We start from the raw sequence: 20,971 nt of genomic DNA on the forward strand, positions 1-20,971 counted from the left end.
TCCTAGCTCTGATGTTCTGTGTTCTAAGGTTCTTCTTGGTCCTGAGATTCCTTCCAGCTATAACTTTCCATGTTCTAAGGACTTTTCTAGTACTGACATATTATGTTCTAACATCAGTACCAGTTCTAACCTTCTATGTTTTAGGGCCCTACAAGATCTGAAATTCCAGGTTCTAAGGGTTCTCCTATCTCTGATATTCTATGCTCTAAGATAGTTTCCAGCTCTGACATTCTTCTGTCTAGTGACCAGTGCTCCATCCCCAAAGACCCAGGGTTCCACATGAGTCCCCACTCCGCCTCCAGATCTTGACTTCTTTCTGCCTCCTGTAGGCAGGTAGGCAACACCCCGTTGGAGCAGCTGCTCCTGAGTCCCCCCTAGCCCTGGTCTAGTCCACTTTCCAATCTTGAACCCTGAGTCGCCCCTCGCTCCAAGGCCCCATAAGTTCTCCAGCCTGCCAGGCCTCTGCTCCTGGGAACTGGTAGGTGCTAATGTCTCCAGTCAGTTCCCTCCAAAGTCTCCCAGCCCTAAGCCTCCCCCCACCCCGCCCCCAACTCCCCCTTGAAGGTTCAGCCTTTTGGCTCGGGAATGTGGTAGGGCTGGCCTCCTGCTCCCCTCCCTCCCTCTGCCCCCCAGCTCTCCCAGGGAGAAGGCCCTCCCCGCCCAGGCCCCCGCCCCCCGCCCAAATTGGATTACACTCTACCTTGCAGCCTCCTTCCTTCCCTCCCTCTCTCCCTCTTTCCCTCCCTCAGTCCGTCCCTTCCCCACACACCCCGGCCCCAGCCCAGGGCCCCCACAGTCCACAGCCCGCCAGCCTGCAGCCTCAGGACCCGGCCTGGTCCCGCAGGTATTTCAGGGAGGGAGCTGTCGGGCCATACTGCGGGGAGGGGGATGGGGGGAGCGAGTGGTGGGAAGGGAGGGAGGGAGCCCCTGACCGGGGGGAGGGAAGCTTTTCTTTGTTCCCAGCCCTAGCAGCCCCGAGCCCTGCTTAGCCCTGCCCAGCCCCCTCCTCTGAGCCTGGGCTGGCGGGGACCGCTGTGCTCCGGGCGCACGCTGTGCGCTCCAGCCCGAGCGGAGCCCGGGCCCCGCAGCCGCAGCCCGGTGCGGGGAGGCTCAGGCAGGTGACTGGCTCCGGGGGCTCTCAGGACACCCCAGCTGGGGCACACTGGGCCCGGACAGTTCGGGCTGAGGCTCCTTCCCCTCCTCTCCCCCTCCCACAGGATGGATGGATGGTCCGAGGGAGGGAGGCTGAGACAGTGTTCTCTCTGCCTGGGGCTCTGATGGCGACTTGGGGAGCCCCAGATCGGGCAGAGGCTGAGACGGAGGCCAGGAAGGGCAGTCTCTTTGTCTCCACTGGGGCTGAGCCCCCCTCTTTCCTCTTGTGCCCCCTCCTCCCCATTTCCTCTTTTCCCTCTCCTTGTCCTAACTTCTCTCTCTCTCTCTCTCTCTCTCTCTCTCTCTCTCTCTCTCTCTCTCTCTCTCTCTCTCTCTCTCTCTCTCTCTCTCTCTCTCTCTCTCTCTCCTTTGCTCCCTGCTGGGGACCCCGTTTTCTCCCATTTCCTCCATCTTCTTCACCATCCCACCCGCATTCCCTCCATCCTTGCTTGTCCCCCCCCACCCCTCCCATTCCCTTTCACTCCCTCTCCCTATATCCCTAACTTCTCATCCTCACACCTCCAGTCTGTCTCTGCTCCCTTCCCAGAGGCCAATCAGGGACAGCATCCTGTGCCCTCATTCCCCCAGCCTTCCCTTCCAGTCTCTCTTAGCAGTTTGGTCCCTGTGTCCAACCCTGGTTCCCAAGTTGGAATTCTTTACCCATCTTTACTCCCTGGATTTAGAGTCAAAGAACCTGGCTTTGCATCTGCAAGTTTCCCTCAATGTGACCTTGGGGAAACCATTTCTCATCTCTAGGGCTCAGTTTCCTTCTCTGTAAAATGAAGAGGCTGAACTAAATGATCTCCAAGGTCCTTTTCAACTCTGAAGTTTCTAATTCCCTCCCCTTTCCTCCTGCCCAGCCCAGAACTGGGACTTCACACAGTCCTGAGCCGGGGCCTCTTCCCCTGAACAGAGGCTGACTCCTGACTGCCCCGCCCTCTCCTTCATCCCTCCCAGCCGGCTCCTTCCCTTCCCATAAGGAACTCCAGGGGCCCTCCTCGAGATTGAGCCAAGTGGGAAAGTCCTTGGGGACCCCCTTCCCCGCTCTGGCTCCAGCTGCCGAACTGTGTCAGTGGGAGGCCCGGCCTGGCCTGCGGGGAGGAAATGCTGCATTGGTTTCCTTGCTGGACCCCAAGGAGTTGGACATTTCCCTTCATTCATGACTCCAGAGAGCTGGAGCCCCTGGTGGGGTGGGGGAGTGGACAGGAAGGGATAATCTTTTCCCATACTCTCAGCATGAAGACTTGTGGCTACTTTGGTTGGGGCTAGATGGGGCTATTACCTCTCAGTGGCCAGACCTTTTGTAAGGGAGTTTCCTTGTGAGCCACATCATGACCCGGGGTGAATGAGATCACAGTCTTATCGATTCAGAGTTAAGGGAACTTGAGAGAACATCTAGCCGAACCCTTCTTTCTTCAGAGAGGGAAACTGATGCCCAAGGAGGCCAAAGAATGATGAGATCATAGATCTAGAGTTGGAATGGATCTCAGAAATCATTTAGTCCAACCTCCTTTTTTTACAGAGGGGGAAACTGAGGCCCGGCAAGGTCAAAGACTAGCTTCAGAGCTGAAAAACATCTCAGAAGCTATAGAATTCAACCCTTTTATCTTTCTGAGAGGCACAGAAGTCCCAGGGAGGTCCAGCGATGGTAGGTGTAAAAAGACCTCAGAGACCATCTAACCCAATTCCCTCATTTTACAGAAAAGAAAAGAGGCCCAGAAAGATGAAGCATCTTGCCCTAATGTCACCCAGTAAATAACGGAGCTAATGGCTCCTTTCATGCCTGATACTACCTGATTCTATGCTCTGTCATTCAGGACTTGAAAAAACTTCTCTCTTCCTCACCTGCTCCCAGACAAGACCCCTGCAAACACTTGACATTCTAGGATTCTGTGTGTTAAATCACTATGCATCATTTAAAGTCCAACTCAAAAGCTGTCTACTCCAACAAACCTGTCCCCTCCTCTATAGGTGATAAAAAAAACCACCCCCAGCTGACCTCACTCAGGTTTGATTACACACCACTAATGCAAGTATATAATATCCTGTATTAGAATGTTTCCTACTACTAGACTAAACTCCAGGAAAGGAAAGACTGCTTACCTTTCTTGACCCGTTTAAGGCATGCCAAATGCTTTTCTCACAGCAGACCTTTGGGTCAAGTCTCAAAAGCGTTGTTTTCTAGATGTTACAGGAGAAGAAAATGAACTGAGATGAGGTTATTTGTGATAGGTTACCCTGAAAGTTAGGTAGCATTTATAAAGTGCTTAAAGGGTGGGTCAAGTACACTACAAAGATTACCTCGTTTGATCCTCACCACAACTTTGGGAGAGGTATGTGCTATTATCACCCCTATTTTATAGATGAGGAAACTGAGGCCCAGAGAAATTGCTCCTTGGCCAAAGTCACACAGAGCAGGGATTCAGACCCACGTCCCTTGACTCTCAATTCCATGCCCATTCTACTGAGCCACACTGTATCTGCAGGTATTCAGGTAAATTCAAAGTAATTGAAGGATAATACCAGCCGCAGGATCTGAATTCGAATCTCTCATTGAATTATCTCTGGCACCTTAGCCCTTGCCTGGGTTTCAGTTTCCACATCTGTAAAGTGAAAGATGTTGAGGGAAGGGACTGTTGTGAGAAAAGGTATCAAGAAAGACTTCCCAGAGTAATTAGTACTTGAGCTGGGCCAGGTTTATAAAGTGCTTTAAGACAATGATGTCAAATAAAGAAACAAGGACCACTAAACCTTACATAAGGATTCCTGTCAGCTGCATATGACTATTATATGTGTCCTACCATATTTTTATTTGTTTTGTTAAATATTTCCCAATTACATTTTAATCTGGTTCCCCACCCAGCCTGCAGACCAATACTTTGTGCTCAGGAGGGGTTTAATAAATATATGTTCAGTGAATGAATAAACAAATGATAGTGGGAAGGAACATTAAAGGCAGTTGTGGGGTCCTTATCACTGGGAGTCAGGAAATCAAGGTTCTGGTCCTGGTTCTAACACTTTCTGGCTGTCTCTGAGACTCAGCTTCCTTATCTGTAAAATGGGAATAATAATATTTGCCCGCCCTGCCTAATGATGTTGTTGTGAGGGAAGCTCCTTGTAAAGTATAAAATGCTGGAGGAACAAGAGACAATTCTTATTCTTGGCTCAGAATTATGTGATGTGGGCAATGAGTCCTCTGGGAGATCAGAGAAAGAAAGAGGATAATAGGGGGTGACTTCAGGGGAGGCTTCTTGGAAAAGATGAGGCTTGGCAGGATCTTAAAAGTCTTCCCAGCTCTGACTCCAGTGTCTGTACCCACCTTATCTCTCCCCTTCCTTCCGCATCCCCCAACTCAACCTACAAATCAGCTAAAATGGACTTATAGCAATATCTAAGGTTTGCAAAGCATTCTAAAAATATCTCATTTAATCCTCACAACAACCTTGGGGGGTAGAAACTGTTATTATCTCCATTTTACAGGTATAGAAACTGAGGCAGGCAGAGATTAAGTGACTTGCCCAGGGTTATATAACTGGCAAGTGTTTGAGATTGGATTTGACCTCAGGTCGTCTTGACTTTAGATCCATTGCTCTATCCATTGTACCACCACATTCATGACCCCTAACAGGCAGTCCCCTTGCTCCCATCCTCCCATATCCACCTGTGGAAACCCTACCCATCTTTCAAGGTCCAGCTCAAAAGGCATCACTTCCTGGAAGTCTTCCTTGATTGCTACACTACTCTCTCTCCCATTTCCCCTAGCTAGAAGGGATCTCTTACTCCGCTGGACCTTCCTCCCTAGGACATTCTCTCTTTCTCTCTCTCTCTGTCTTTCTCTATCTCTCTCTGTCTCTCTCTCTTTCCATATGTATGTATGTATATGTGTGTATATATGTACATATATGTATGCATATGTATATGTGTGTGTATTCGTGGCACTTGTCTCATCCAGTCTTATTTCATACTGATTTCTAAATTTGTTGACTTCCTAACCATCCTTAAAAGTTTAATCCAATGCCACCTCCTCCAAGAAGTCTTCCTGGATTCCCCCTGTTAGCGAAGGTGTTTCAGGTTCATAGCTTTAAAACTGGAGGGATCATTGAGTCTACCCACCACACCTTAAAGATACTGAAACTTAGGCCTGGATAGTAACTTAGCCAAGGTAAGTCCCAGACCCAATGTGACATCCTGCAAGGTATGAAGCAGCATTGGCTCTCATAGAACACTTGGTTCTGGATATCTCTGTTATACTATATATTAAATTCAATTTATTCTATTTTCTGTTCCAAATTCTTTCCCTGCCTCCTCCCCTTCCCTCACCCAATGAGAAGGCAAGAAAAATAAAACCCATTTTAAACATGTATAGTTATGCAAAATAAATCCCCATGTTAGCCATTTCTCCTTACCCCCTCCCCCCAAGAAAGGGAAAATATGCTTCAGTCTTCAATCTTGAGTCCATCAGCTTTCCATCTGAAGGTGGATAGGACGTCATCATTGGTCCTTCAGAGCTATGATCTCTCTCTTTGTTGATCAGTTACTAAGTTTTCAAAATTGATTTTCTTTACAATATTGGTGCTATTATATAAATCGTTTTCCTGGTTTTGCTTGCTTCATTCTACATCAGTTCACACAACTCTTTCCAGGTTTGTCTGAATCCATCTCATGTCATTTCTCACAGCATGATAGGATTCCATCACCGTCATACCACTATAACTTGTTCAGCCATTCCAAAATTGTTGGGTATCCCCTCAGTTTCCATTTCTCTGCCACCACAGAAAGATCTGCTATAAATATTTCTGTACGTATGGGTCCTTTTCCTCCTTCTGTGATCTCTTTGAGTACAGTCCTAGAAGGAGCCCTGGGTCAGAGGGCATGCACAGTTTGATAGGTCTTGGGGCACTGTTCCCAATTCCTTTCCAGAATGACTGGACCTGGTCACATGAGCCTTATGTATATCTCTGTATCCCTCTGTAAAAAGAGAATACACAATAGGTATCACCACAGATTTATTGGAGGAATGAATTTAATTAAACAAATATTTATTAAACAAGGAAATACAAAGGTAAAAATAAAAAATGGTCCCTGCTCTTAAGCAACTTACATTCCACTATGTTTCAAGGATTTGTCATTCTCCCCCCAAACACACAGATCACACCCCTTCTAGAAGTTGGAGTCTCAGAGAATTCTCTGAGGCTTCATTAGGTTAAGTGACTTTTCCAGAGTCATGAAGAAGCAGAGTCCAAGGTGAGATTTGAACACAGGTTTTGCAGTTCTAGGTCCAGCACTCTACGGCTTAAGAAAGGAGAGACTATTCATAATAGCTAGAGGGATCAAGAAGGACGCAGAGCAGAAGATGTGGCACCTGAGCTAAGACTTTCAGTCTAAAAGTAGAATTTGGGCAAGGAGAAGGGAACAGGGTTTGAGGAAGGTGGCACTCTCGGCTGGAGAACAGTGTGAGCTTGTCCCAGGATGGAGGAGCTTTGACCAGGAGGGTACATGTGGAAGCTGACTTGACTCCATGTAACTATGACGTAAGGAAGAAAGCCTTGAACCTGCAATGAGACAGGCCTACACTTGAGACCTGGGTCTCACTTGCTTATTATTTCTGGGGCCTCCAACAATTCACACTCTGGAATTCAGTTTCTCCACCTGTAACATGGGGATAGTGACTTTTGCTAACTCAACAGAGTGTTGAGAGGAAAGTTCTTTCTTCCTCTTGAAATGCTTGGATGCCATTATTATTGCATTAAGTCCTTCTTCCCCTTCCTTCCCTTCCAATCCAGGACAAGAGCCTGTGACGATCAGCCCTGGGGACTGAGCCTTAAGGGACGGGGCCAAGGGAAGAGGCAGACATCCTGACCATGGCTGGGAGCTGGCTGACCCAGATCCTGCTGGGATGGACAACACTGGTCTGCATGGCCCAGGCCCAGTGGGAAGGGGCCATTCGGACAGACAAGCCTGCTGGCTCTGAGGAGACACCAGCCTTGAGCCGGGTGCGAAGAAGAGGCTTTGACACCTTAAGAGGGTATGTTCATACCAGGCTCACTTTGGCCCTGGGTGGTGGCTTCAGGTTTTTCCTCAAAGGGTACCTTAGTAACAACTCCTTTCTCCCCATTTCTACCTTATATTCCTCCTTCCTTCCCCATTTGGGATTAAATGATTAAGGAGGTGAAGCATGAGAATGAGGGAATCCAGGGGAGAGGGGAGAGGAAAGGAAGCCGGAGGCCCCTAGAATGCAATGAACAGAACAGAATATTAAGCAAGGGAAGAGAATAAGCATTTATGTATCACCTACTATGTGCCAGGCACGGCTAAACTTTACATTGTAATTACACTTGATTCTCCCAACAGCGCTGGGAGGTAAGTGCTATTATTGCCACATTTTAGAGTTGAGGAAACCAAGGCAGGCAGAGGTTAAACTGACTTTCCCAGGGGCTGGTATCTAAGGCAGAATTTTAATTCAGGTCTTCCTAACTCCAGGCCTAGTTTGCCATACACCATGCCACCTAGCTGATTAAAACAAATAGTTACTAGTAACAGCTAACTTCAAGGTTTACAAAATGCTTTATAAATATTATCTCTTTTTGATATTAGAGTTGTCTGTCTAAATAGTGAATCAGAGGAAGCCCTGGATCTAAAAACCAGGGATGAGGTATTCTGGGTCTGAACACCTTGTCATGGTGGTCCACAGTGCACATAATGCCCTGTGTGAGTAAATCCAAGGTGACTTCTGAGTTTATGCCCTTTTTCCCCCATTTTCAGATTGGAATCATGTGCTAGAGTTTTTTTCTTAAGTTTAATGATGGTCCAGGTTCACCTGCTGGATTTAGCCCTTGGGTCTTGACACCAATGACACTGCAGAGAGCACTCCATAGTTCCTGGGGGAATGAGCAAGGCTGCTCTCCCTATGTTCTTGGGGGTTGAGGCAGGGTTATTATTCATTCATTCGTTCCTAAAGGGCTTGCCCCCTGGATCTAAGATGCTATGCTGGAGGCTGGGAGCTTGTGTGTGAGGACTCATTCTGTGTCCCTGTTCCTTTCCAGGCCCAATGTCTGTGGCTCCCGCTTCCATTCTTATTGCTGTCCAGGTTGGAGGACCCTTCCTGGGGGAAATCAGTGCATTGTCCGTAAGTGAGAACTTCTTGTTCAGACCCTGGGCCTGGGAGTGGTGGGGGAAGGGGTTCCTGCAGAATCGCCCCCTTCTAAGATAGGAAAGCAGGCTTTACTCTACAAACAGAGTGGGAGAAGTGGAGAAAGGGCTCTTGGAGTCACCTCCTTCTTCTCGGCCTGGGCAGGAGGATCCCTGTCCTTCTCTAAGAGCATCCTTTTTCTTTTCCTTGACTGCCTCCAAGAAATAGAATTCTGTTGTCATTCCTGATCTGCCAGGGATGTCCTTCATGATGTCCCATACATCCTTCTGATGATAGCTTCATCTCAGTTCATGTTATTATGCCTATTTACAGATGAGAAAACTAAGAACTGGAAAGGGGTTGGAACTTACCCAAGATCACACAGCACATTAGTTTCTGAACCATGACTCAGACTTAGGGGTCCTCCCTCCCCATCCTGAAATCCTTCCCTGATTCACAGTGTTCCAGCAGGTACAGCAGATGGAGGGGCCAACTCATGCACCTTATCCTTACTGTTTCCCTATTTTCCTCTTTTCAGCCATTTGCCGGAATTCCTGTGGGGAAGGGTTCTGCTCCCGACCCAATTTGTGTGCCTGTGCCAATGGACAACTCTCCCCCAGCTGTGGTGCCAGTGGAGGTGAGGGGGCCTAGGAGAGAGGGTAGGAGATGAGGGGAAAGGGAGGCGTGGAAGGGACAGAGAAGACTTGAGAAGTGAGGAGGAAAGGAGAATGGGTGAGGGATTCAGGAAGTGAGGGAATTAAACTTCCTTTTGGGAAAATCATGACAGACTCACAGAATGTCTAAGCTAGGAGGCCTCTTAGAACCCAATGTGTCAGAACTGAGAGGGTCCTTAGAACACAGAATGTCAGAGCTGGAAGCATCCTTAGAGGACAGAATGTTAGAACTGGAAGGGCCCTTAGAACATGAGATGTCAGGGGTGGGGTGGCATTTAGAAGTCATCTAGTCCAGCACCTTCATTTTATACATAGAGAAATGAGGGACAGAGAAGGAAAGTGATTTGCTCAGGATTATATAGTATGTTAGGACTAAATCTGGAATGCAGGCAGGGATCAAGATGACCTCCACTTTTGTTCTTTGACACTGGCCCAAACACCTGGCTAATTTTGTATTTTTTCCTTATTGGTCTGTCTTATCTGCCTGCCCTGCCACTACAAGATAGGCAGCCTCCTCAGATCACTTCTTACTTCCTTCCACAGTGCTAACTGGTAGGCACTGAAATGAGGAATCCTGCCTCTGTCAAAAAGTAACTATGCTAAAGACGTTACAAATATTATCTCCTTACAACAAGCTGAAGAGGTAGGTGCTTTTATGACCCCCATTTTACAGTTGAGAAAACTGAAGCAAAGAAAGGTTAAGCAACTTAGTCAGAATCACACAGTTACTAAATGTCAGAGGCCAGACTCAAATTTGGGTCGTCCTGACTCTAGAGCCAACACTGTCCACTGTACCACCTGGCTGCCTTCAGGTGCGAGCTACCTGCTAGATGATGGTACTTCTGTTCGATTACTTAGCCATAGGGCTAATAAGTAATAGGTACTGAAGGTCAGATACACAGACACTGTTTTCCCCAGCCCCACAAAGGCAGATACCACCTGATTATAATATTCATAAAAACTCAAGAACAATTTTTAATAGATGTTACCATCCCAAATACTCACAATCTCTAAACCATATGGAATGGAAACCTTTCAAAATCTAGAGACTGGGCCAAGGGGTACATATCACCCCTGTTTTCCTGTCTGCTTCTGAAATTGTCAAGGTTACCTTTGGTAAGCCCATAGAGCAGGGATGCTGAACCTTCTTTGTATCTTGTATCCCTTTGGCAGTCTGCTGAAGCCCGTGGACCCTTTCTCAGAAAGATGTTTTTAAATGCATAAAATAAATATATAGCATTACAAAAAAAGCTAATTATGTTGAAATATAATTATAAAAAAGTTAATAGTTCACAGACCCCAAATTAAGAAGCCCTGTTAAATGATCATACATCCCAATGCTTTTGTTCAGCTACAGATAGCACTTCTTTTATATACCTTGTAGGAGTCCATAGAGCATTATGTATAAAAGAATAGTAGTGAGGCAATGACTTGTCTCAAGTTTCTATCTGAACCTCGTGAAAAGGATGAAAATCATGAGATCGTAGCTATAGTAATAATTTATTTCATGAAATCTTTCTCTGATAACATCAAAATGTCATTTTGATTCAATAAGTGTAAAGTTGTTAACTTTGCCAAGGCAAGACAGAGACTGATGACTTTGAAGTTCAGTTGGGGGGTCACATTGAACCAGTGGATGTAGGTAATACCTCCAAGCAAGACATATTAAATGTAAAGAGATGAAAGAAAAAGCTGTGGCTAGATATGTTAAGAGGAGCTAGGTGGTACAGGATAGCCAGGTGGTTCAATGGGTAGAGTGCCAGACTTAGAGTCAGAAGACTCCTCAAATCTGGCCTCAGATACCGGCAATGTGACCCTGGCCGAGTCACTTAACCCTATTTGCCTCCATTTCCTCATCTGTAAAATGAGCTAGAAAAGGAAATAGCCAACAACTCCAGTGTCTTTGTCAAGAAAACCCAAAGTTGGGTCATGACTGATAAACAACAACAAAAATTTGAGACTTCTAGGCATCCTGAAATCAAAGCTAAATTGGAAGAATATGCTTAAAGCAGCTAGTAACTACGTGACACCTGTCTTGATGTGCACATTTTCGGATCTGTAAAATGGATCCTAACCAATTTGGAAAGTATCTTAACAAAAATCTGTACAATATTAATGAAACTCAATACCCTAGGGCAATTAGGGAAAGATGAGCAGTTCCTTACTGAAAAGGAGAAGATTGATAGGCATTCTTAGACCACATTTTAGCCTGGTAAAAACCCTACAGAAATACTTTGGAAACAAGCAGAAATCATTTCTTTGAGCAGTGTAAAGGATAATAAAGGTCTACACCATTATATTTGCTTAATATAATAGTCAAAAATGGTTTACCACCAGATGGAACCTATCAACCAACTACGATCCAAGAGTGGGATCAAAAAGTCCTCTATGGATGACATTGTCAGCCAACAATATGCTGACAGAGAAGCCTCAAACACATGACTTATCCATGTGTATTTGTTTGTGAAAATGGAAGAATTTGTGATGATAATTGAGAACCATGCCATTACCACCAAAAGTTATATGAGTTCTTTAAGAAGACTGGAATTAGCAACCGATGTATATCACTTAAGGAAATAGCAGAAACTGCACAACACATTGTTAGAGGCTGTAAAAATTTATTACTTACCCAAAACCTAGCAAGACATGACCTGCTGGTTAAAATTACACTTCAGTAGCTAGATGTCTTTTATGGACCAACAGATGGAAAATCCCCATAATACAAATACTGTCCTCAAAGTATCCCAATAAACTCTACTAGAACTGGACTGAGCAGGCTGAACTGTTGCCTAATTGCCTAGACAGAAAAACTCAAGAGCAACATTTTAATATATGTTACTATAACAAGTAATATAGTTTTCAACTTACATAAAACAAAATAACTTATCTAGCAGAGGAGATATAAAATTATGTGGGAAAAGGACAAGGTAGCTATCCCTGTTGTCCTGTCTACCACTAGAGGGGTACTGAGATTTCTTTCAGTAAGCTAACAATCTATCAGCAAGTATTTATTAAGCGCTTGCTATTTGCCAAGCACTGTGCTAAGTGGTGGAGATACCAAGAAAAACTGAAAATAATCCCTGCCTTCAAAGAGTTTACATTATTATAGTAGAGACAACATATGTGTAAATATACATGTACACACATATACAAATATATACATATATGTAGATGTCTGTATATACAAGACACATACAAGAGATAAGTCTACATCCTTACATTTTCATTCAGTTAAAAAACGTAATTTTGTCCACCTTGCAATATCCCACGGAACATAAAATATAAAATTATTATTGTATTTTTCAATTAGATAAATGAAAATAACATATAAGTAAATTATATAATATATTTACATATATATTAAAATTATGTTGTTAGCAAGCTAACAACAGGAGCTAAAGCCCCAGGACCATTTCTGTCTTAACTCCATCCAAAAAAATGAGAAGAATAAGATGATGATAATGACCATCATCATTTTCCATTTCTATGATGCTTTGAAGTTTACATAACTCTTATAATAATCCTGTGATATGTAGGTAATATAAATATTATTTTTCCCATTTTCTGGATAAAGAAACTGAGATTCAGAGATGAGCTAGTGTCAGAGGGGTGATTTAAACCTAGGTCTTCCAACTCTAAATTCAGCATTCTTTTCACTTGAACATGCTCCTTTAGAGCACAACATCTATATTGGTTAGCAAATGTTAAGTATGATTGTAGAGTCCAGCTTATTCTTTACCTATGTGCCCAAGAAATCTTTCTCTTTTTAGTAATATTGCTCTAATCACTCCAGAGACCAGCTAGATGGTCTTTCCCCAGACCCTTGCCCTCCCTACTTTTCTCTTAGTCCCCTGGTCTTTGTGGAATAGAAGGTCTGTTTTTATTGGTCTGACCCTGATATGATCTTAAATTTTTTCTGAAGGTAAGGTGAGCCAGCACTTCCCCTGGAAGACCAAGATCAGGAAAGACAGAAAACTTCCTTTTCCAATGCATTGCCCATTTTTTACAACTGTTTCTGCAATTCAACAAACACTTAGAATGCCTGCTTTTGTGCAAAGCATTGTGCTTTATACTGGGGATACAATTTTAAAAAAAAAATCACAGTCCCTGTGTCTCAAGGGGTTTGCAGTACATTAAAGGTAATATTATATGCCCACTGAGAAATAGAAGATCAGGTGTAATGGGATAGGGAAAGAGGAAAGCCAAAGTAACAATTGGAATATCTGAGGAGAGAAAAATCCTGAAATGTTGGTAGAGATGGCAGTACTAAAATCTCTAAAAAAAGACAAGGATTTCAACAGACAGAGATGAGGAGGGTCTGTGTTCTAGGCCTGGAGGCCAGAGAAGATAGAATGGGAGAGGGGAACAGAGAAGAGTCTAGATTGACTGGATCATTGAATAAAGGGAAGTAGAGGCAAAAGAGCATTAGAATGGTAGGTTAGAGACAGATTGTCCCTGAAGGGCTGTAAATGCCAAGCTCAAGAGTTTACATTTTATTCTGGAGAGTCACTAAAGGGTTTTTTGATCAGAGGAGTGCCATAGTAAGACCTTGAGAAAGATTATTGTAGGAACTTTTTGAAGAACAGACTGGAAAGGAGCAAGACTTGAGATAGGAAAAACAGTAAGGAAGCTAGTATAACAGTCCCCAGACGCTAATGGGGACCTGTGACCTCGGCGGTGGCCATGGGAGTGGAGAGAAAGGGATGGGTGCAAGAGATGTTGTGAAGGTTGGAGCCACAAGACTTGGCAATTGATTGGAAGTGGAAGGTGAGGGAATGAAGGGTCAAGGATATATAAGAAAGAGAATTAATTTGGAGAATTTGAGAATTGATTGCCATTCTAGGTTTTACAAAACCTAGACTCAGGAGGACAAGAATTTCCTCTTTCCCTAAGGCTGCTAGAAGGCAAACTTGAGTCACACTTGGAAATTTTGAAAAAGGACATATATCTCAGGAGAACAGACAGAGAAAGCAGTTGAGACGTGGTGTCCTTAGCCCCACCAAGCACTTAACAAACTGACATGTAAAGCATCGTTGGCATGGGAACAAGGGCAACAACCCACAGAATAAACTGAAAGACGAAGCCAAAAGGAGGGTAGAGATAGGACAGAGAAGAGGGAGATTGAGGTGCACCATCAGGCCTCTGAGGGCATCTGGGGACAGAGACTCAGGCTAAAGCTTCTCCTTTTTCACATCTGTTCAAGGACTATGAAAAGCATTTTTTAAAAGTCTTTTTTTTTACCTAAATCCCCCTTTTTGTGCCTGTCCAGTAACAGACGCTATAAAATGCTCTCTGCTTGCTTCTTCTACCTAAACATTTCTGGCATCCTGATTGGTCTCAAATATGGAGAAGCCAGGACTTAGTGGAAGATACATAAAAATCTAAATTAAGTTCGAAAGCCAAACTTCTGTCTGAATGTTAGAAATTTTCCTAACTGGGGGCTCTCAGCTATTACGATTGTACTAATAACTTTCATCTGACCTAAAAGCTCATAAAATAGCAGAGGAGGGGACCTGAAAAACCATCATATTGGCCCCAGGCTAAAAAGCTAATTTTAGTAACAGGATGTAGAGTATTAAGTCATAGCCTCTGATGTGAGAAATTAAGAGGGGGATGGGGAGAGACAATCAAGAACTAGGTGGTATTCAGCTCTGAATTCCAGGGCTAAGCAAAGCATATAACATTATCTCCCACTAGACAGATACAGGGAGGAGAGGCTGGAGAAAGAGCAGATCTTTTTTCCCCTTTTTTCTTTTTAACTTCTGTCGGAGGTAGGTACAGTCAGCAGTTTCAGCTAAAATCTCCTGTTCCAAGATTCCTGCAGAAACCTAATAGTATACTTTGATCTCTCCACCTTCCTTTTGGTCTCTCCTCATTTCTTCTGCTGCCTATGCTTTCTGGCTCAGCTCATTAAATCCTTTGTGAGGTCAAGGATGCCATCTTGCCCTCTCCCCACTCTTTCCTCTCAATCTGTCCTTTCAAAAACTGTGTGTGTGATTTTAAAAAAGTTCCCAGGCGTGGCTCAAGTCTGCCTTCTGATTCAAGCATGGGCATTGTGTCAAATCACTCTTAGGGCTGGGGGAATTCTTGCCCTTTTAAACTACAAATCCCAGCATGCCAGTTCTCAAACACCTATTACAGAGAAGTTCAAGCTTTCCCAATTTAAAAAGAAACCAGTTCCAGTATTAAGATTTTTCAGAAGTTAAATAAAAAGATAACAGTGAGATCATCCCAAAATAGAATGGGCTGTCCCCAGAGATCAGTGGGTACCTTCCTTGGGAGGGTCTTCTAGGAAAGGTTGAATGATGAATTGTTGGCAGTGTGGTAAAGGAGAATTCTTGGACAGGGGTGAGTCAGATTGTATGGCCCCGGAGGTCTGTTCCATCTTTGAGATTCTGTGATTCTGCCAAAGTCCAAATGGTAATTTGCAAGCTAACCTCTGCTGATGACATGGTGTCCAAGAATAGGTAGGTGACCCTCCTTCTGTGCTCTGTTTTGGTCAGCCTACATTGGATTAAAAGCAACTGGCAGAATTTGGAAGGAGGTAAATTTAGACTTTATAGAAGGAGAGAATTCCTAACTGCTGGAGCTGGGCCTGAGTGGGATGGGCTGCTTCCAGAAGTAGTGAACTGCCTCTCCTCTGGAGGCCTTTAAGAAAAGTGGGATGATTACTCCTTAGGTATTTTGTAGAGGGAAGTGTCTTTGTTTTCTTATTATTGAAGAGAAAAGAAAAGTCTGGGTGGTAATGTGGTTCAGTAGAAAGACAATTGGATTTGGGGTGAGATGACCTGGCTCAAACCCAACTTGCCCTACAAGTCACTTCAGGTCTCTGAGCCTCAATTTTCACATCTGCAATAATCATGATGATGATAATAATAGCTCACATTTATCTAGGGCTTTAAGATTGGCAAAGCACATTACGTACATCATCTTTTTTGGTACTCACAATAACCCAGTGAGATATTATTGTTTTCATTTTCCAGATGGGGAAATTGAGTTAAGTGACTTAGGTTCACACAGATAGGATTTGAACTAAGTCCTTCTTGACTCTAAGTTCAGCTCTCAAGCCACTTGGCTACCTATGAAATGAAGGATTTATACTAAATAAATGGACTTCCCACACACCCAAGATTGGATGATATTACCCAAGGCTTTAAGAATCCTTGCCTCTAGGTTACCAGCAGCTTTGCAATAGATATCAGAGGTTAACCCAGCATTCTTTTCCCCTAGAACAGGGAGTGCTGCCCTTCGAGTCTATGCTACCACCCAGGGCTGGTCCCTCCTGATTAACATAGCTCTTCCTCTATCTCTCTCCAGCTGTGTGTGAACAGAGTTGTCAGAATGGGGGCCGCTGCATTGGCCCCAACCGTTGTGCTTGTGTCTATGGCTTCACTGGGCCGCAGTGTGAGAGAGGTAGGTAGAATGCCTTGTGCCAGGAGGCAAGCCCAGAGGAAGCCTCTGGACAAACGGGGTGATGGAGTGGGGATGAGGGGCAGGAGTGGGGAGGAGTCAAGGGTACCTGAGGATTGAAGGCGTAGTAGGGCAGGCTTAGGTGGGAGAAGGGATCTTTGGGCAGGCCTTTCTGGAACGACCCTGGATAGGAGTGAGAGTTTGGGGTGGGTAGATGGGGGGGGGGCGGGGCTGGGCTACGAGAGTAAAACTGTGCTTTGGAAGTGCTAAGTCCTTCATGTCTTCTCAGTGCTATTAACAGATTTTACCTTTAAAAAGTACATTTTCAAGTGTGATTCAATTGTTCTTTAGCCTGGAGAGTAAGTGCAAGCAGGAAGACCTGTGTCATCCCATCTCATGCTCCTTCTTTCCCCAGCTTTTCTTACTCTTCTTCTTTCTCTTTCTTTTCTATTTCCTCCTCCTTTTCCATATCTCCTTTTTTTCTCCTCCTTCCCATCCTCCTCCTTCTCTGGAACCCTCTCTAGAACCCCTGGGGAAATGCAGTAGGGCTGGAACGCTGGGGTTTGCCCTCCTCTGATGGGCTTTGGCCTTTCTTGTTGGGAGAGTGACCTGCCAAAGGCTTCCCAGCCCAAGCCAGACTCTCTAGGCCCCTTGGGTTGAGCCCTGCAGCACCCTTCCTATCCTGAGCCTCTTAGGGGTCTTGACTTTTTCAAATGCCACAGCATAGCTCAGTGCGAAGAGTTCCAGATCTGAAGTCACCCGGCTTGGATTCAAATCATCTCTGTGATGCTTGCTCCCTGCATGACCTTGAGCAAGTCCATTTAAATGTCTCTGAGCCTCACTTTCCTCATCTGTAAAGAGCCAGACTTTGTAGCATCTGAGCTCCCTTGCAGATCTAAATTGAAGATTCTGTGATTGTTTTTCCCTTTTTAAAATTTTTTTGGGGGAAGAGAGGCAATCAAGGTTAAGTGATTTGCCCAGGATCATACAGCTAGTGGATTTGAATTCAGATCTTCTTGACTCCAGAGCCAGTGTGCTATGCACCTGACTGCCCAATGAATTTCGATGAATCTGTGACCCGGTTAGTGTTGGCATTTCCTCCACTTGTGCAGATCCTAATCCAGCCATGCCTTCTCATTCTGGACAATTCTTGTCCCTTTTCCTCCTTAAATACTCTCTAGAAGATCTATTCAATGTGTGAAAGACCCCCTTCTGGCTCTTTTCATGGTCTGATTGTCCTGTGATCTGAGACTTCCATGAGTCACAGTTACATGCAGCACAAAAGGGATAATAACAGCCATCACTGATATCACTGTTCAGTGTTTACAAAAAGGCCTAAAGACAGTGTGGTGCAGTGAATAGAGAGCCAGCCTTGGAGCCAGGAAGACCTCAGTTCAAGCTCAGCCTCTGTTTGCCTCAGTTGCCTCGCTGTAAAATAGCCATGACAACAGCACCTACTCTCCAGGTGGTTGTGAGGGTTCTTAGTGCAGTGCCTGGCACATGATAGGTATAATACAAATAGGAGCTATTCCTATTGTTGCATTTATGTAATTACTATTATCAATGAAAGCAAAGTCCCTGTCCCTATCTATCCCAAATGACCTTCACAACATCCATGTAAGGTAGGCACTACATGTGTGATTTTCCTCTGTTTTCACATGTGGAAACTGAGGATTAGAGAAAGAAAGTTTCTTGCCCAGAGTCAAAGAGCCCACAAGTATTAGCAGTGGGATTTGCACTCGGGTCTTTCCTGTCTCTCAGTCCTATGCTCTTTCCACAACACTTTGCCACCTCTTCTTGTCTTGTTTAAAAGCTAAAAAGACAGGCTCGGTGACCAGCAGCAGTTTGAGATTGCTGAAAGAACATGACATAACTTCCTAAATTTAACCTTCGTTCCTCTTCTATCAAACTCTGGGTACTTCGCTTTGTCAATTAGAGGTGTCTTTCTAACAGGACAACTTGATAAACTGTCCTATAACTGCATCTTACCATCCGGTCAATAGGCATTTTTCATTCTTGTGGTGTATCCTGTGTGCATGTAGAGAGACACACACATGTATATACACATATAAGATTGCATGTACATATATGTATGTGTGCACACATATGCATGTGTACATGTGCATATAGATACAAATACATGTGTATACATATATACATATATAAGATTGTGTATACATGTAGTACGTACATATAGGCATGTATATACACATGTACATGTGGGTGCATGTGTGTGATATGTGTGTATGTTGAATTCTCAAGTGATAATGGACAATTATAACCATTACAAATTAACCTTTCTAGTGTTTCAAGGTTTACATAGTCCTTTCTTGACAACAGCTCTGTGAGGTAGGTAGTACGAAAATCATTATCTCTATTTTACAGATGAGTAAACTGAGATTCAGAGATCTGTGACTTTTTCAGGGTCATGCCGTTAGTAAGTGTTAGAGTTGGGACTTGAACCGAGAGTGTCCTTACCCTTTTCCTCTTGAGGTCAAGCTGCTTTTATTAAGAACATCTGGCAAACAGAATCAGAAAGGAAATCACTTCTGGAAAAGGGAATGGGGAGGGGGATGTGAGGCTGGAGACACAAAGGGGCCTTTGCTTGTTTGTGCAGCCTTTGCCGACATCTTGTATGCATAAAATGTCTTCAAACAGGAGGTTTCCCAAAGCACTGGTGGATGGGCTTGAATTGAGCTTGGGGCCAGAAATCAGACAGACTCTCCAGCTGTGCAGCCAGCTGTTCTCCACCAAGACACATAGAGTGGGCACTGATCAAGCAAGAGTGGGGGAGGGGGTTCACTAGACATGCTTGAGTTTGTGAGAAAGGTCACCATGGGGGTAGGGCTGGAGGAAGAGTCTATCCCATTGCCTCCCAGCCTCCCCAGATCCTGGGCCAGGCCCATCCTGGCCCAAGAGGTCCTTGAAAGGCAGGTTGGTCTCAACATTTCAGGAATTTTATCAGCATTGTAATGTCGTGTGCAGAATGTTGGCTTCGTCCTAAGAGGACTTGGATTCTGGTCCCAGCTCTGCCACTTATTATCTGTGAGATCTTGGGCAAGAAGTTTCTCCTGTTGGAGGCTCAGTTTCCTGATTTGCAAAAGGAAGGGGTTGGACTAGATGGCTTCTGAGGTCTCTTTCAGCTTTAAATATTATGGTCTTATTATTTCCAGTGGACTTGTAAATCCCATGGCTGACTTTGGTCTCCTGAGATCTTTCAAGAAAAGACTCAACCTACAGTGAGCTTAATGGTCTTAGACTGGCTTGGGAGATACCCCATGAAGCAGTTCTATGGGCTCTGTAAGAAACAACGGTTGGGAAGCTCCTTTTATCTCTGGGAGATATCCTGCAGAGAGTTTCTTTTGATTCTTAGAGAGAGACCGAAGGGAATACCTCTGGCTTCAAAAGATGCCTTGTAGGGAATGCATTGAGCTCTTGGAAGTGCCATTAGGAACACAATCTAGCTCCATCAGATACTACATGGGGAACCCCATCAAGACCTAGGAGATAATCTGTAGGGAATATATCCTGACTCTTGGAGATGCCCTATTGGGAACATAATCTGGCTCCAAAAGTTGTTGTGCATGAAGCACCATCTAGCTTTGGGAGGTGGACTGTAGGGAGCATCTTCCAACTTTCAGAGATGTCCTGAGGGTAATAAGGTCTGGCTCCAGGAGATGCCCTCAGGGAGCATTATCTAGTTCAGTGAAATATCCTACAGAAAATATCTTATATGTCTTGGAAATGCCCTGTTAGCTTTAAGAACTAATGCATAGGGAGGACTGTTAAGATCTGGAGGATATCTTGTGCACCTTCCAACTCTTAGAAAGGCTCAGTTGGGAGTACCATCTGACTCCAAAAACTACTGTCTGGGACCACCATCAAGATTTAGGAGACATCTTACAAACAATATATTCTCATTGTGTGCAATTAAAGGGAATACCTTTAGCTCCAAAAGATATCCTGTGAGGATCACTAACATCTGGAAGCACCAGGAAGCACCTTCCAATTCTTAGAGGTGCTCTATTAGGAACACCATCTAGTTCCAAGAGCTATAGCATGGGGAGCATTGTTGAGATCCTACAGGAAGCATCTTCTACTCCCAAAAGATGTTCTGCAGCAAGTAACATCAGCCTCTGAGAGACATGCTGTGGTGAGTAGTAAGAGACATTCTATAGGGTAATGTTCTCTAGCAATAGGAGATACATAATAGAGTACATCATTTTCAATGAATGGAAATGTCTCTGTGATTTAAGTTGGTCATTAATCCATTTATTTTTCCCACTTCCTAAGTCCAGACTCCCTTACCCACACATCCTCATGCACCCACACCCTGTTGCTTGGGGGTAAGGTAGAAGGATATTGGAGGCATCTTTCCTTTTCCCATCTACATTGTTAAGAACAGAAAGATTGAGTGTGTGGTTTTATGGATATTGGAAATGGTAATAACCATTTACCTGGTCTCAAGATCCAGCATGCTGAGTGCTTAGGGCTTTTTAAGCAATGGAGTTTTCCCTGTCTTAGACTCCTCAAGGTGCTTGATTAGCTATGCCCACCATGACACGGCCTAATGACTGACTCATTTCATCACTTGTCTACTTGTCTT

General features: G+C 44.4%; 1 protein-coding gene across 2 annotated transcripts in view; it reads left to right on the forward strand.

Annotated features, from left to right (window-relative positions):
- Positions 1–663: 663 nt before the first annotated feature.
- FBN3 (fibrillin 3) overlaps positions 664–20,971 on the forward strand; it is a 103,257-nt gene continuing 82,949 nt past the window's right edge. Inside the window, exons 1-6 of one of the 2 annotated variants that reach the window (XM_072600973.1) lie at positions 702–844; positions 2,675–2,800; positions 6,936–7,177; positions 8,196–8,278; positions 8,820–8,918; positions 16,273–16,368. In XM_072600973.1, coding sequence (XP_072457074.1) covers positions 7,014–7,177; positions 8,196–8,278; positions 8,820–8,918; positions 16,273–16,368 — 442 coding nt within the window. In that variant the 5' untranslated portion in view covers positions 702–844; positions 2,675–2,800; positions 6,936–7,013. Of the gene's footprint in view, positions 845–2,674; positions 2,801–6,935; positions 7,178–8,195; positions 8,279–8,819; positions 8,919–16,272; positions 16,369–20,971 lie in introns of both variants that reach the window. The other variant, XM_072600972.1, reaches the window with a different exon arrangement.

This window comes from Notamacropus eugenii, chromosome 4 (assembly GCF_028372415.1).
Source record: "Notamacropus eugenii isolate mMacEug1 chromosome 4, mMacEug1.pri_v2, whole genome shotgun sequence".
Classification (NCBI taxonomy): Eukaryota; Metazoa; Chordata; class Mammalia; order Diprotodontia; family Macropodidae; genus Notamacropus; species Notamacropus eugenii.